This window comes from Tasmannia lanceolata, unplaced genomic scaffold (assembly GCF_043159265.1).
Source record: "Tasmannia lanceolata isolate RefF3 unplaced genomic scaffold, GAP_Taslan_0.1 ptg000020l, whole genome shotgun sequence".
NCBI lineage: Eukaryota > Viridiplantae > Streptophyta > Magnoliopsida > Canellales > Winteraceae > Tasmannia > Tasmannia lanceolata.
The window spans coordinates 31,037,039-31,050,473 of NW_027518697.1; the positions used below are offsets into that span (position 1 = coordinate 31,037,039).

The 13,435-nt window shown below is 45.6% G+C and overlaps 1 protein-coding gene and 1 non-coding gene across 2 annotated transcripts; one reads left to right on the forward strand and one right to left on the reverse strand.

Moving 5' to 3' along the window:
* The first annotated feature begins 5,900 nt into the window (after window positions 1-5,900).
* Window positions 5,901-8,452, forward strand: LOC143853957 (uncharacterized). The gene is made up of 5 exons (XM_077363651.1): window positions 5,901-6,597; window positions 6,766-7,114; window positions 7,203-7,241; window positions 7,536-8,000; window positions 8,113-8,452. Exons 1-5 carry the CDS (start codon window positions 5,901-5,903, stop codon window positions 8,450-8,452), a joined length of 1,890 nt encoding a protein of 629 aa, XP_077219766.1.
* Window positions 8,453-11,903: 3,451 nt separating this feature from the next.
* Window positions 11,904-12,010, reverse strand: LOC143855367 (small nucleolar RNA R71). Its single transcript, XR_013237859.1, has one exon. It is a non-coding gene; the product is annotated as a small nucleolar RNA R71 (small nucleolar RNA).
* Between the last annotated feature and the right edge of the window lie 1,425 nt (window positions 12,011-13,435).

The window sequence follows — 13,435 nt, forward strand, 5'->3', positions numbered from 1 at the left end:
CCATCCTCGGCCAGCTGAAGTTCCCTCCGAAGTTGAGAAACAGTGTCGTCAAGCGCCACCTTTTCAGCTTGGGCCTTCTCCAGTTCCTCGCTCAGCTTGCGGTCCCGCTCCTCAAAAGCACCGATCTCGGACTCATCCTCTCAACCATGTACTGCAGCATCTTCCTAGCATAACTTTGAGCCTACAAAAGCCCCCGCCACAACCAAACCATTAGAGAATTGCCACGTGCGGTCTCAAAGGGAACAAAAAAGGGAAAGCACAAGCAGAAAAGCCAGCCACTAGATACTTACACAGGACATCGACTGAAGGTACCGAGCCCTACGGGGGAAGCTTTCTAACTCAGCTTTATCGCCGGGAAGGGCGGTCATCAACCCAAGCTCCACCCCAACTCGGGGGTTCCCGAGGGCACCATCCTCAACGCCGATCTTCCAGTCAGGCTTAAACATTTCTCCTTGCACCCGGTAGCACTCTGGAGAAAACTCCATTCGCTCCAGAAGCAGCTTGGTCATAACCGACCCTTCCAACCGACTCGACATATCCTCCGCAAAGGCAGCAGGAGGACGGGCCCCGGGGCCGGCTTTCCCCTGTTTAGCACGAGAAGGGGCAACCCTCTTGGCAGGAGGCTCCAACTCCTCGGGAGGAGACCTACTCGTACCCCTCTCTCCGACCGATCGACCGGAAGAGCTAGACTGCACGGACGGGGGAAGCCTAGTTTGCGACCACTCTCTCCTGGCCAAGGCCATAAAGCCGGAAGGAATCTTCTGACGGCTAACCGAAACCTTCGCCACCGTCGCCGCAACCCCCTTTCCCCTACCAGCATCGTCAGAAGAAGACATACCTGCTTCCAAAAACAGAAGAACAACAACCACTCAGAGCAAAGAAAACGACACCTAAAAAAAATAAAATGGGGGGACAAACCTAGGGAAAAAGGCTCACCACGATGACTGGCGGAACTCTCCCCCACTTCCTCGCCCGTGTAGCGGGCCCTCCTCTCCATAGCTCCAAGCAAATCGAGCCTCCTCGGACCCCTCTTCCATCTAAACTCAGAAACATCAATAGCCTCCCCAGAGGCGAGCTTCCCCAAGTCAAACTTACTACAGTCGGACTCGTCGGGGAGGGACTTCCTTCGCCACTCAATGGAGCGCCTCCAAGAACGAGGGAAGCCCCAACCAGCGTCTGACGGAGGAATAATAAACACGTACTCCTCCTTCCACTTCTTAATGGAAGAAGGCAAGTTCGCCGCGATTTTCACCTAAGGACGCTGGGTCAGGTACAACCAGCTGTCCTCCCGCTTCACCAACGGGCTAAGGGCAACACAACTCCAGAGAAGAGGGAGGGTAGGCTGAATCTTGTGAAGACCCGCCTTGGCCACAAAGGCCAAGAGAGTAAGCCAACTATTAGGCGCCAGTTGGGAGGGGGCCACCCGGTAAAACTCGAGGGCCTCTACTATGATACCCAAGAGTGGAAACCTAATCCCCGCCTGGAAAGCCTCCACATAGAAGGCTACCTCTTCCTCCGTAACACCCTCACACACCCCCTCCCCAAAGGAAGGAACCCTAATCCCATAATCATCGGGAATGTGAAACTCCCTCCTAATCCTCTCTGCCGCCCCTTCTTCCAAAGTACTCCTACAACACGCCACCCGACCAGGGCGGATAATGGCACCAGATCGAATATCCCTAATCTCCGCCTCACGAGCAGAAGAGACTCGAGCGAGAGATTCAAAGGGAGCGGCCCCCAACGACGATCCAGAAGCCTCGGAGCTATCTTCCAACTCCCTGGGCAGCTGTACATCTCGAGAATCGCCGCCCCCGCCCTTTACCAACCACCTCCTTTTCCTTGGTGGAGCCCTCTCCACTACTTCTACCGACTCGGAAGACGGACTCTGAGAACCGGTTGCGACAGACATTGTAAAATAATACCTAGAGAAATCGCCGCAGAAGGAAGCCCACTTCACCCGAGGAAGACGAAGAAATAAGACAAGAATGAAATCCCCAAAAAGGCTTTCAAAAGAGCTAGGGTTTCAACACGCGTCGATTAATCTCTCTCTCTGTCTAATCCGATGGGACGCGCACACGTGGCGCAGATTGGGAAATTCGGGGAAACCGCCAAAAATCGAAGCGCCATTCCCCCCCCCACCTCCGACTGAAAAGACGTTGCTACCCCTACCGCTAAATGACTCCCCCAGCAAGCCATCCCTATATCCTCGCCACCTAATCAAAGGAAGGGCTCGGACTTCAAATCACCCGCGCTGGCCCAGTTTCAACTCCTCCCCACCTAATGAAAAGGAAGGGTCCGGAGAGGGAAAACCAAGCAAAGGGTCCGGCATACAATTCCGCCAGATGGAAATTGCCAAGTACAGTGGGGAAAGGCTCGGGACCCATCACAAGGGTCCGACATACAATTCTGCCAGATGGAAAATGCCAAGTACAGTGGCGACACGGGAGCGAGACAACTTGTCCTTCCTAGGCAAGGAGGAAAGACGAAGGGGGGGAAAGCCCGAGGAAGGGCCCGAGTCCCTCCTAGCCCTTTTCCAACGGGCTGCAAGGTCCTTCTCCGGGTCGGAGGAGAGGTCGGGGTCATTCGATGATTCCTGGGAAAGAGGGGCTCTGCCCCTAACCGGCGAAGGGGAACCAGACATGTTGCCGAAAAAAGGGAAAAGGTGCGGAGAAACACCTATCTCAGAAAAAAGAAATGATAGAACGCCGGGATGGTCTTCCTTTTTAAGCTCGAGGGAGAAACCTTTGTGTCTCAAAACAAAGCGACCCACCCGGCACGTGCCTTCGACCGAAAGCCACATGATGACGCTACCATTTCCCGGGGATGACCGCCGGATAAAACGGCACGTCTCCTCGTACTCTGGAGCCCCCATAAATGCCCTCACCATGGCACCGCTTGACCAAACATTACTCCCTTGGCCCATTCAATGGACCAAAGGAGTAAGGGGGTGTTATGATGGGACATAAATACCGCGCTGCTCTCAAATCTCGCCACGTGTCGTCCATGCACCAACAAAGCCTAAACCATCATGAGGAAAGGCGCTGGGAAACAGCAAAGCCGTATGATTACGACACGTGTCACTTTCTCACCGTCTAAGTCTCATCATCACAAATTATGGAGGGGATTATCCGGCGGAGCCACGCGCGCCGTCGGAACAGGAGAACGGCCCAATCCTGGAAAGGAAGGTTTTCTCTCCATAATGATGAAAAGGTCCGCATGCCACCTCTTAAAAGGGGGAGAAGGGAAGAAGAGAGAAGATCCGGTTTTTTGAAAGACTTCCCTTAGATCTTCCACAAGACAACCAAGAAAAGAACCCGCGTCTTGGCCTTGGTAAACCTGATCAAACCCTCTCCTCCTCTCGCTTTTCTTTATATTGACTGGTCAAAGAATATGACTTGGGTGTCGAAGTGGTCGTTCGGGACCCACCCCGGACCCCCCTGACCGCCTGTGTTTGTGATTGTAGACCCCGCGGAGGCTCTCTACCGACCGTACGATCGCAGACCCGGATTCCGACGCCATCACAAAGCTCATCCAGGCTTTAATTCACTCATCCGAAACTAAGCCTAACAACAACAAAAAAAAATATCCTCTCCATCTACTGATGGACAATCCATCAAAGTCCTAAAAGACCATCAAGGACTGTGGTCCCATTGTTTGAACGCCCTAATCAAGAAAAGAGGAACAAAGGATCGACCCTTTCCTCGCCCTATGCCGGGCCCGCAACAAGGGCACGTGTGGATCCAGCGCCATGAACATTGGTGGATGCAATGGGCTCACTTGCCTCATGAAGATACCCCACAACTCACAAATCGATGAGCACCCCTCTATCACAATCTCATGGACTTCTTCCGTCTGGTTTGCAAGTATGTGATACGTGTTTGGCATAAACCCGATCAAACACGCGAACAATGGGCTGATTATTGCAGCCTAAAATTTGGATGATTAAAGAAGAAAAAAACAAATCTACAGAAGGCATGAGGGGAATCTGTTGTATTTCCATATTTTTGATATAAAAAAACTACCATTTTGTTTATTGGTGTTGATGTTGTGCAGGAATGTATCCTGAAGTTTCTCCATAGAACTTCCACGTCAACAAAGAAGTCAAAAGTGAAACAATAGGGAAGTTGTTTGTTGCTTAAATAGGGTTTATCTTCTCTAAACTCCTACTCCAACTCAAAGTGACCTAAACCTTGGTATTTGACTTTGAAACAAAAAAGTAGGGGTGTAAATGGATATTCGAAAATTTGATTACCGTCCGCATCCGAATCCGTTTAAAGCGATTATTATCCGAATCCGTTTCAAGCGGATATTATCCGAATCCGTTTATGAGCTATCTGGCTCTTAGTGGATGCGAATCTGGTAAATGGTAAATCCGATCCGTTTAACATCAGAATTAGAGAAGTAAATCCTTTTTATTTATTATTAATATTATCATTAATATTTACTTGTAGTAATGACACACTATCTTTTATTTCTAAAAGAAAAGTGAATTTTCTTTCTAGAAAAAAACAAAAACAAAAATTGTTTTGGGTAATAAATGAAGTAATCTCTCATTTTAAGGGCATTCTTGGAGTTTGACATGGCTTCTTTATGAAGCAACAAATGTGGGCTGTAGGATGAAAGAGACAAATGGATGATGGTGATTGAAAGAAGATGTCATAGTTTCTAGAGAATTCTAGAGCAAAAAGGCCATAGCCATTGATGGTAAATGGATGGCTCAGATTAATTTTCCAACTTAGGGTTATATAAAAACCCAAAATGCAATTAAAAGAGGGGACTTTTAAGGTTTGCAACGAGAAGCAAGAGAGAGGAAAAAGGAGGAGGCTGAGACACCATCTTCGGCATTCCTTGGTACCTCCAACCCCACCAAAATCCACCGTCACCCCTCTTCACCTTCTCACAGCCACCTCCATCACCGCCAATCACCTCCATATCTAATCCAATCCCCATTTCTCTTCATCTTCCACAATCAGCACTCCCACTTCCCCTGTTCAAAATAGCCCTGTTAGAAAGTGTATTGCATAGCCTAAGGGCATAGTGGTCTTTGTATGTTCTCTTTATATAAATACTAAAGTGAGGGGGAGTAAACAGAACTTCTTCCTTTTTCTTCCCATTCTCTTCTTTCACTCTAACATGGTATCAGAGCCCTAGGGGTTTTGTGCCCTAGGGACCTTGGAGAAGCCCCTCTTCTCCATTCTCCTCCTGCCTCTCCACTCTCTACCTCCCGCCTCTCTCTCTCAAACCCTTGCCCCTCTCCCACTCCCACTCTCTCGCAAACCCTCGCCCCTCTCCCCTGCCCCAACCCTCGCCCCTCTCTCCCTCTCTCCCTCACGCCCCAACCCAACCCAACCTGTCCCTTGCCCCTCTCTCACCTCCCGCCCCTCCCTCACCTTCATGCCCCCCTTCCCGTCCCTCTTGCCGTAAAACCCTCCGCCACACTCCACCACCCTTTCCGCTCCATTTCTTTCCCAAATAATCTCCCACCCTAAATTTCCCCTTCCTAAACTTCCAATCTAACCTAACAACCTTAAGTTTCTTCCCCTCTTTATCTCTATGGTCTAAATTTCTTCCTATCTCTTTTTCTTCTTCGTTCTCGGCTACGTTTATGCCCTAGAGGTTCTACTATGTCTTCTTTTTCTATTCAAGCTCTCCGGAGCCGCGACACACTCTCTCGCCACACATAGTGGTCCCTTTATGCCCTAGAGGCATTCTCATTTTCTCTTCTCCCTTGATTTGACGTGGTGTGTTGTGTCTCTTTCATCTTCATCATTCTATGGAGCTTCCTACTATAGAAAATCCCTCTCTCGGGCGAACCCCTTCGACGGGCATCCCTTTCACACACAGCCTCTTCTTCTTCTACCCCTATTTCCCCTTCATCGGGTGATGCCTCCTTCCTCCCGATGACCACGGTCAAGCTTGATGGTTCCAATTACATGAATTGGAAAGTGGCGGTGGAAGTTTATCTCATTGCCAAAAGGAAGGTCTACACCATACGTCGTGACCCTCCTGCGGCTTTGGATCCCACTTATGAGCAGTGGGAAACGGATGATGCTCATATTCGTAGTTTACTCTGGCAGAGTATGATCCCACAGATTTCAGGGACTATGATGCAGCTTCCGACTGCAAAGAGGATTTGGGATCATACTGCGGTTATGTTTTCAGGCGTCGGTAACCTCTCCCGTATTTGTGCCACATATTCTGAGTGGATGCATCTTCGGCGTGGTGACACCCCTCTTTCTACATACTATGGTCAGTTCGTCTCTCACTGTCAGCACCTCGACATTTTTATGCCCTTGACGACAGACTTAGCCGTCGCCGCTCGGCAGCGGGATCAGCTTCGAGTTGTTCAGTTTCTCGAGACCTTGGGCCCCGAGTTTATATTTTTTCGCCAGCAGATTTATGGTTCTGGCACTATACCTTCCCTCGAGGAGGTCTATCAGCGGGCACAACAGTGTCTAGGTGGAGCCTCTCTTACTCCTGCTATTTTTTATGGTCATGCTACCGCGGCATATGCAGTAGGAGATCGTCCTGCCCGTGGTGGTGGAACGTTTGGCCGAGGCCGTGGCCGTGACTCTAGCCGTGGCGGACGTACCATGGGTACGGATTTCTCTAGTGGCAGGGGATAAGGTGGCCGACCTCATCCATATTGTACACATTGCCGGCGCGAGGGCCACCGTGATGAGACCTGTTATGTGCTACATCCTGAGCGTCGTCCCCCGCCGCCATCTCAGTTCGGGTGATCAGCGCACCTTTCTACTCTGGAAGACTCTGATCCTCGAGCATCTTCCTCCGGCTACAGCCCAGCTGTACCGTCTTTCACTCAGGCCGACTATGATGAGCTTCAGCGCCTACGCTTGGCCGCCCATCCTCCCAGTGCTGTCTTTGCACAGCCAGGTAGCACTCCTGCCTCTCTTCTCAGTAGCTCGAGCTCCTGGATCATTGATTCGGGAGCCTCGAACCATGTGACAGGTACTCTATCATCACTCAGGTCTTTTCACCCTCTTTCCTCTCAGTGTATGACCCTCGCTGATGGCCGTACTACTCCCATTTCTGGTACAGGGAGTACCTCTCCCTACCCTGGTCTTACCCTCTCCTCTGTGCTTTGTGTTCCCCAGTCTCCCTTTAACTTACTTTCAGTCAGTCAGCTCACTAAATATCTTAACTGCTATGTCTCATTTTATCCATCTTATTGCTTATTCCAGGATCTTGCGACTGGGAGGACGATTGGTAAAGGACGTGAGGTAGATGGGTTGTATCGTCTGGATGGAGGTCCCCCCCCCCCGTACCATTTTACACAGTTCTGTCGACGCCTACCAGTGGCACTGCCGCCTTGGTCATCCATGCATTGAGCGCTTACGGCGCACCTCTATAGTTTCTGTTCCTATTCAGTCTTTTCAGTGCGAGGCCTGTGAACTTGGAAAACACCACCGTGTGTCTTTTCCCTCTAGGTTTGTTAGTCGGGCCTCGCACCCTTTTGCTTTAGTGCACTCTGATGTATGGGGTCCCCTGAGAACTCCTTCTATTTTTGGATATAGATATTTTGTTGTTTTCATTGATGACTATTCTCGCATGACTTGGCTGTATTTGCTTCACGATCGTTCTGAGGTTTTCTCTGCTTTTCGTACTTTTCATTCTGAGGTTACAAATCAGTTTGATTGTACCCTCAAATGCTTGCGCACAGATAATGCTAGAGAATATTTCTCCACTACCCATGGGTTCCAGGATTTTCTTTCCAGTCGAGGTATTCTCCACCAGTCTTCCTGTGCTCACACCTCTCAGCAGAATGGTGTGACTGAAAGGAAGATGCGCTCTTTACTTGATGGGGCTCGCTCTCTTCTTATTCAGATGCAAGTTCCCAAGAGCTATTGGGGTGATGCTGTTCTTACTGCATGCCACCTTACCAACCGGCTTCCATCCTCGGTTCTTGGTGGCTCTTCCCCCTTTGCTGTGTTATACCCTGGTCATGACCCCTTTCCTATCACCCCTAAGGGTCTTTGGGGGTGTGTGTTTTGTTCACCACCTTGGTCCTGGCTTTGATAAGCTGGACCCTCGTGCTGAACGATGCATCTTTCCTGGGTACTCCCGTACCTAGAAAGGTTATCACTGTTACAGTCCTCGCCTGCGTCAGTCCTTTGTGTCTACCAATGTCACATTCTTCGAGTCTGAGTCCTACTTTGTATCTTCTCATGAGACTCCTTCCACAGTTCCTGACTCGGACCTTTCTCTTCCCCTCCCCGCGCTTCCAGCTCCTCTCATCTCCCCTCCTGTATTAGTTCCTGAGACTATTCATGTCTGTGATCCCTCCTCTTCACTACAGGCTCCTGAGGCTACTGAGGCTCCTCCTCCCGCTCCTCCGCAGACATATCCTCGTAGGCTGAGATCTACAGCTCATCCTCCTCCGCCTGCGCCATCGTCCTTGCAGCCGGAGATTGATGAACACATTTATGTGTGAATGGTAGTGATAGGAAACACACATATTTTGTCCTTTAAAGCAGTGCTACTAAGGTATTTTCTTATTTTTGGTGTTTCAGGGTTCTAAGTGGATTTTTGAAGGAATTGAAGCTAAAAGATGAAATATTGAAGAGAAATAACCAATTTCCAATGTTGGCTGAATTTCACAAGAGACCAAGAGGGTGGAAATTTTGACTATATATGATGATCCAGACCATTTGTTGGGCAACCCAACTGTTGGATTTGTTGATATATCCGGACAAGATCATATTATTGGAATTGTAAAAAAGGTGCAATCAACATTTACATTGTGTCCCAATAAAGTGAATGGTTTGGATCGGCCGTGGGAGATGATTTGAGGGGTTTTACTAACATTCATTAAAATTAACGGCTCGGATCAAGTTATGGAGATGAATTAGAGGAGTACAACCAATTTACATTATCGCCCACCATTTGGACGGTTAGATTGCTCTATGAAAACCACTATGGGGACTTTCAAATGGGTGGTTTGGATCATGCCATGATGCGCAATTCACTTTCTCTAAAAGAGGGAACTACATTAGCATTTTTAGAAAGTGATGGAATTTTTAGAAAGTGGGATTCGGCCAAGCTTGAAGGAAGACATGCACGTACAGTGATGGAATTTAATCAATTGAAAATGAGTGCATGCATGCATAAGTTCAATAAAAATGGGATTTCCGAGAGCACATGCTAAGGGGGGCAATTTGGGGATATCTTCTTCTTTCTAAAAGCTTTGTGTCACGTATGGCATGGCTTTTGGAAAGCCATGCATGGATCGAAAAAAAGTAAACATGCTCGAACATGGAAAATAGCATATCTATTCTTTGATAAATAGAAGCTTCACTTTTATAATTTGGGCCCACTTGAGGTTTGCCTCAATTCACAAAACGTTGGGAAAAAGGGGCTGTGGTTACTAATTTGAAAATTCTAAAAACTTTGGAATTGTTGACCATGGCAGTGAGCAAGATGCCACGTTTAGAATTTTCTTGTTCTATTCTTGCTTTAAGAAATCACATGCAGCCACTTTTTAGAAGGCAATATTTCCTAATTGCTACACATGCATACTCACGTGGGACCCACTTGGACATGGGTAAAAATATAGCATGCATGCAGCCCACGTTTTTGAATTTGTAAGAAAAGAAATACTTTGCAATTTTCTACATGCAATGGTGGGACCCACGTGTGGCTCTCTCTATTGGATTGGGAAAGCAACCCACGTTTTTGGTTTTTGGCTTGCAATATATATTATATAATATAAGTGGAACCCACCAAAGAAGGAAACAAAGAGTTGCCAAATTCTCCACCTTTCCCACGTATTTTCTAATTGCATGTAATTTATATATATTCAATTATGTGGGACCCACTTGCATTTGCTAAAATTCATTCCCTTTATGTATGAGATTTTATATGGTTTATAATATATGCATAATCATTCTATTTCGTCTTGTGGCAAAAATCTTAACCCATATTCCTACGTTGGAAGGTCAAAAAGGAAGAGACAACTTACCAAAAATGGGTGCTAAGTTGCTAAAATTGTGAATAAAGAAAAGAGTAAGTTTGCTCTTACCAACAAATACTAAAAGTTTCAGAAATTGCCAAAGACAGGTGGGGTTGCCAAAAATACAAAAAGATGCCAAGATTGTGTCTTTTCTTGGAGATAAAAATAGAAGGGGAAGAAAGCTACATATGGGAAAAAAGAAGACATTCTTTTCACTCTATTTTCTCTTTTTCTCTCCACTACTCTCAAGCTCTCTCCCTTAGGTTTTCTTGTTCTTTCTTTTTCTTTTTCTTTTCAACTCTCAATCCAAGGCATCATCATCCACCATGCAAACTCAAGGTGACATTAAAGCTTGAAGGAGGAAGATACAACCAAAGTTGGATGAGAAAAAGACTAAGTTCTATTTAATTTTTGTTATTTATTTTAAGTTCAATTTGATGTAATTTTGTTTCAATTCAAGTTAGTGAAGAAGTAATTAGTTTTTGTTTAATTTTCTTTCAAGTTCTATATGGCAATTCTTCTCCCATCTATCTCGTTTATTTTTGTTTTTCTTCCCTTCTTCATGAGTAACTAAATCCTATTTACTTAGGGTTTAGTTGAAACCATGGGGAAGGAGAAATATTTACAATTAAAGCAATCTACTCAATTGAAAAATTTGTGTAGGAGTTTGTGTTTGGAAAATCCCAATCATTCATGCCATTGGCTTTCCCCTTTCGTATGAATGATTGTTGATTAACAAATATAAAGTTCTATATAATCAATGTAAATTGGAGAGTGGATTTGATTAATTACTTATAAGGAATGACATCCCTTTGATCTTATTCCTTATTGACTAGTTAATCGAATTTTCAACCCAATTCAAGAGTTGTTTTAATTAATCAATTTAATCCAAACCCATGGTGGATTCTAACCCTAAGTAATCTTTTATATTGAATTAAGATTTTTACACTATTCCAAATTACTTTCGCAGTTTTTCAATTAACTTAGGCCTTTAGAATTTTAGTTTTCTAATTATATTAGATAAGTAGTTAATAAAGATTATTAGAATTTTGGTACACTTTGCCTAAATTAAGATTTCCAAATCAAGATCGTAGTTGAATTTGATTCTTAGATTGAATAGAATACACGCTTATATATAGTGTTGGCTCCGAGGTCTAAGTCCACGGAAATCCTGAGTCCATTCCAGGCAACATTATATCATAGCTAGTATTCTAATCGGTAAAAGAATAGGATTGACAACTAGATTTCTCTTCCTTGAGTTCGACCCGTATTTACACGATCCGTGCACTTGCGGTTATTTAATATTTCAAACAAGTTTTTGGCGCCGTTGCCGGGGAAGAGAGTTGCATTAGAATCTTAATTATTCGAAATGTTAGATTAGTAGTTATTTTTAGTTTAGTTATATTTTTTGTTTCTTGCCTATCCATCTCTCTTACTTGGTTTTCTTGTGTTTATGAGTGAAGGTTGGGTGCGGAACTCGGCCAATCGACTAGAAAGATCAAACCGGTTAGAGACGGCGGAAGACATCGCACCAAATCCAAATCAAGTAGTCATGGCGGAAGAACAAGAGACGCCCAAGAGTTTGCGCGATCGCTTCTATCCGGCCCGAACCGCGCAACCTTCTTGCATTAGATTGCCGATTGCGCAGGGCAATAATTTTGAGCTAAAATCGCAATTTATTTCTTTGCTTCCTCGTTTTCATGGCCTCCCTTCGGAGGATGCGTATTTATTTTTGCGTGAGTTTGAAGATGTATGTGCTTTGATTAAGTTGCAATAACTTACCGATGATGCGGTAAAGTTGCGGTTTATTACGTTTTCACTCAAGGATGGAGCAAAGAAGTGGCTCTATGGCTTACCAATGAACTTCATCACCACTTGGGAGGAGTTCGCCGTCGCTTTCCTAAAAAAGTTTTTTCCATTACATAAAACTAATAAGCTTAGGAATGATATGTTACAATTCAAACAAAAGCCATTAGAGTCATTTTCTAAGTTTATGGAGAGGTTCAAAGACCTCCTCCAAGAGTGTCCTCACCATGGAATTGATTTGTGGCACTTATGCCAAATTGTTTATGAGGGCATAGATTACCAAACAAAGCAACTTCTTGAATCCATGTGTCCTAACGGTTTTACATCTTTCACGGATGAGGCCGCGGCATGGAACTTCTTACTTGATTTGGCGGAAAAAACAAGAGAGTGGGAATCCACTCAAGACGGTGAGAGAGCCACTTCAAGTAAGGGATTTCTAATAGAGGGTGCCGTGGCAAAAGAGGCCCATCTTGATAGCCTAATCAAAAGGCTAGAAGCCATAGTTGTCAAAGGACCTTCACAAGTCAATCAAATTGCACATAGTGTTCCTATGTGTAGTTGGTGTCAAGCCACGGACCATGTCATGGAAGAGTGCCCAACTCTTGCTAAATTTGGTAATTCTAATGAGAATGTAAGTGCTTTGTATTCTAATAATCCTTATTCTAGCACTTATAATTCGGGATGGAGAAATCATCCAAACTTTTCATGGAGTCAAGGTGGGCCATCTAATTTCCAAGGCCAAGGCCAATTCGGCCAACCTAGGCCCACCTTCCCTCCCACTTTTGTTCGGCCCCCCCTTCCCCTCCTACTTTTCAAAACCCCATGATTAATAATGTTTCAAATCAGCAACCGCCGGGTTTTCAAAAACAAGGAGAGTCGGCACGCATAGCTTCCTTAGAAAAAAAGCATAGAACTTCTCACTAGCACTTTCATGACAAGCCAACACAACATGGAGAAGCAAATCTCCCAACTTGCCATGGCGTTGCATGAGAGAGAAAAGGGAAAGATGCCAAGTCAACCCGTTCCTAATCCAAGGAACGTGAATATGAATGTGAATCAACAGGTACCGCCAAATCAGTTGAATGCCATTCAACCAATTTTGCCGCCGCAAGAGCCCTCCAACGAATGTAATGCCGTATATGCTTTAAGGAGTGGTAGAGATTACCACAAGGAGGAGGTCAGATCTGAACCTTCTAGAAATGCGCAAGATCTTCCAAAGGAGGTAAGTGAAGAACTTTCCTCCACAGGCTCAGAAAAGGAGCCCAAACAGGTAAGTCCAGAAGAGGTAACTTCTCCCCCTGCACGAGATTTCATTCCTAAAGCTCCTTTTCCAAGGAGACTTGCTAATAATAAGAAGGTAGATGCCATGGATAAAATTTTAAATGTGTTTAAACAAGTGCAAATTAACATTCCTTTATTAGATGCGATTTCTCAGGTCCCTACTTATGCCAAAGTGTTGAAAGACTTGTGCACACAAAAGCGCACAACTAATGTGCCCAAGAAAGCTTTCTTGGCCGCAAATATAAGTTCCATCTTGTCTCAACAAATGGTGGCTAAGTATAAGGATCCAGGATGTCCTACTATTTCTTGCACTATTGGTAACACAAATATTGAACATGCTCTTTTGGATTTGGGTGCAAGTGTAAATCTCTTGCCTTT

What these genes read in the sequence shown, in the direction of transcription:
- LOC143853957 (XM_077363651.1), top strand. Translation starts at nt 5,901, where the DNA reads ATGACCACGGTCAAGCTTGATGGTTCCAATTACATGAATTGGAAAGTG. An exon ending in CGATTGGTAAAGGACGTGAG is followed by an intron (nt 7,242 to 7,535) that starts GTAGATGGGTTG and finishes TTTTGGATATAG; the next exon opens with ATATTTTGTTGTTTTCATTG. An exon ending in ACCCCTAAGGGTCTTTGGGG is followed by an intron (nt 8,001 to 8,112) that starts GTGTGTGTTTTG and finishes TCACTGTTACAG; the next exon opens with TCCTCGCCTGCGTCAGTCCT.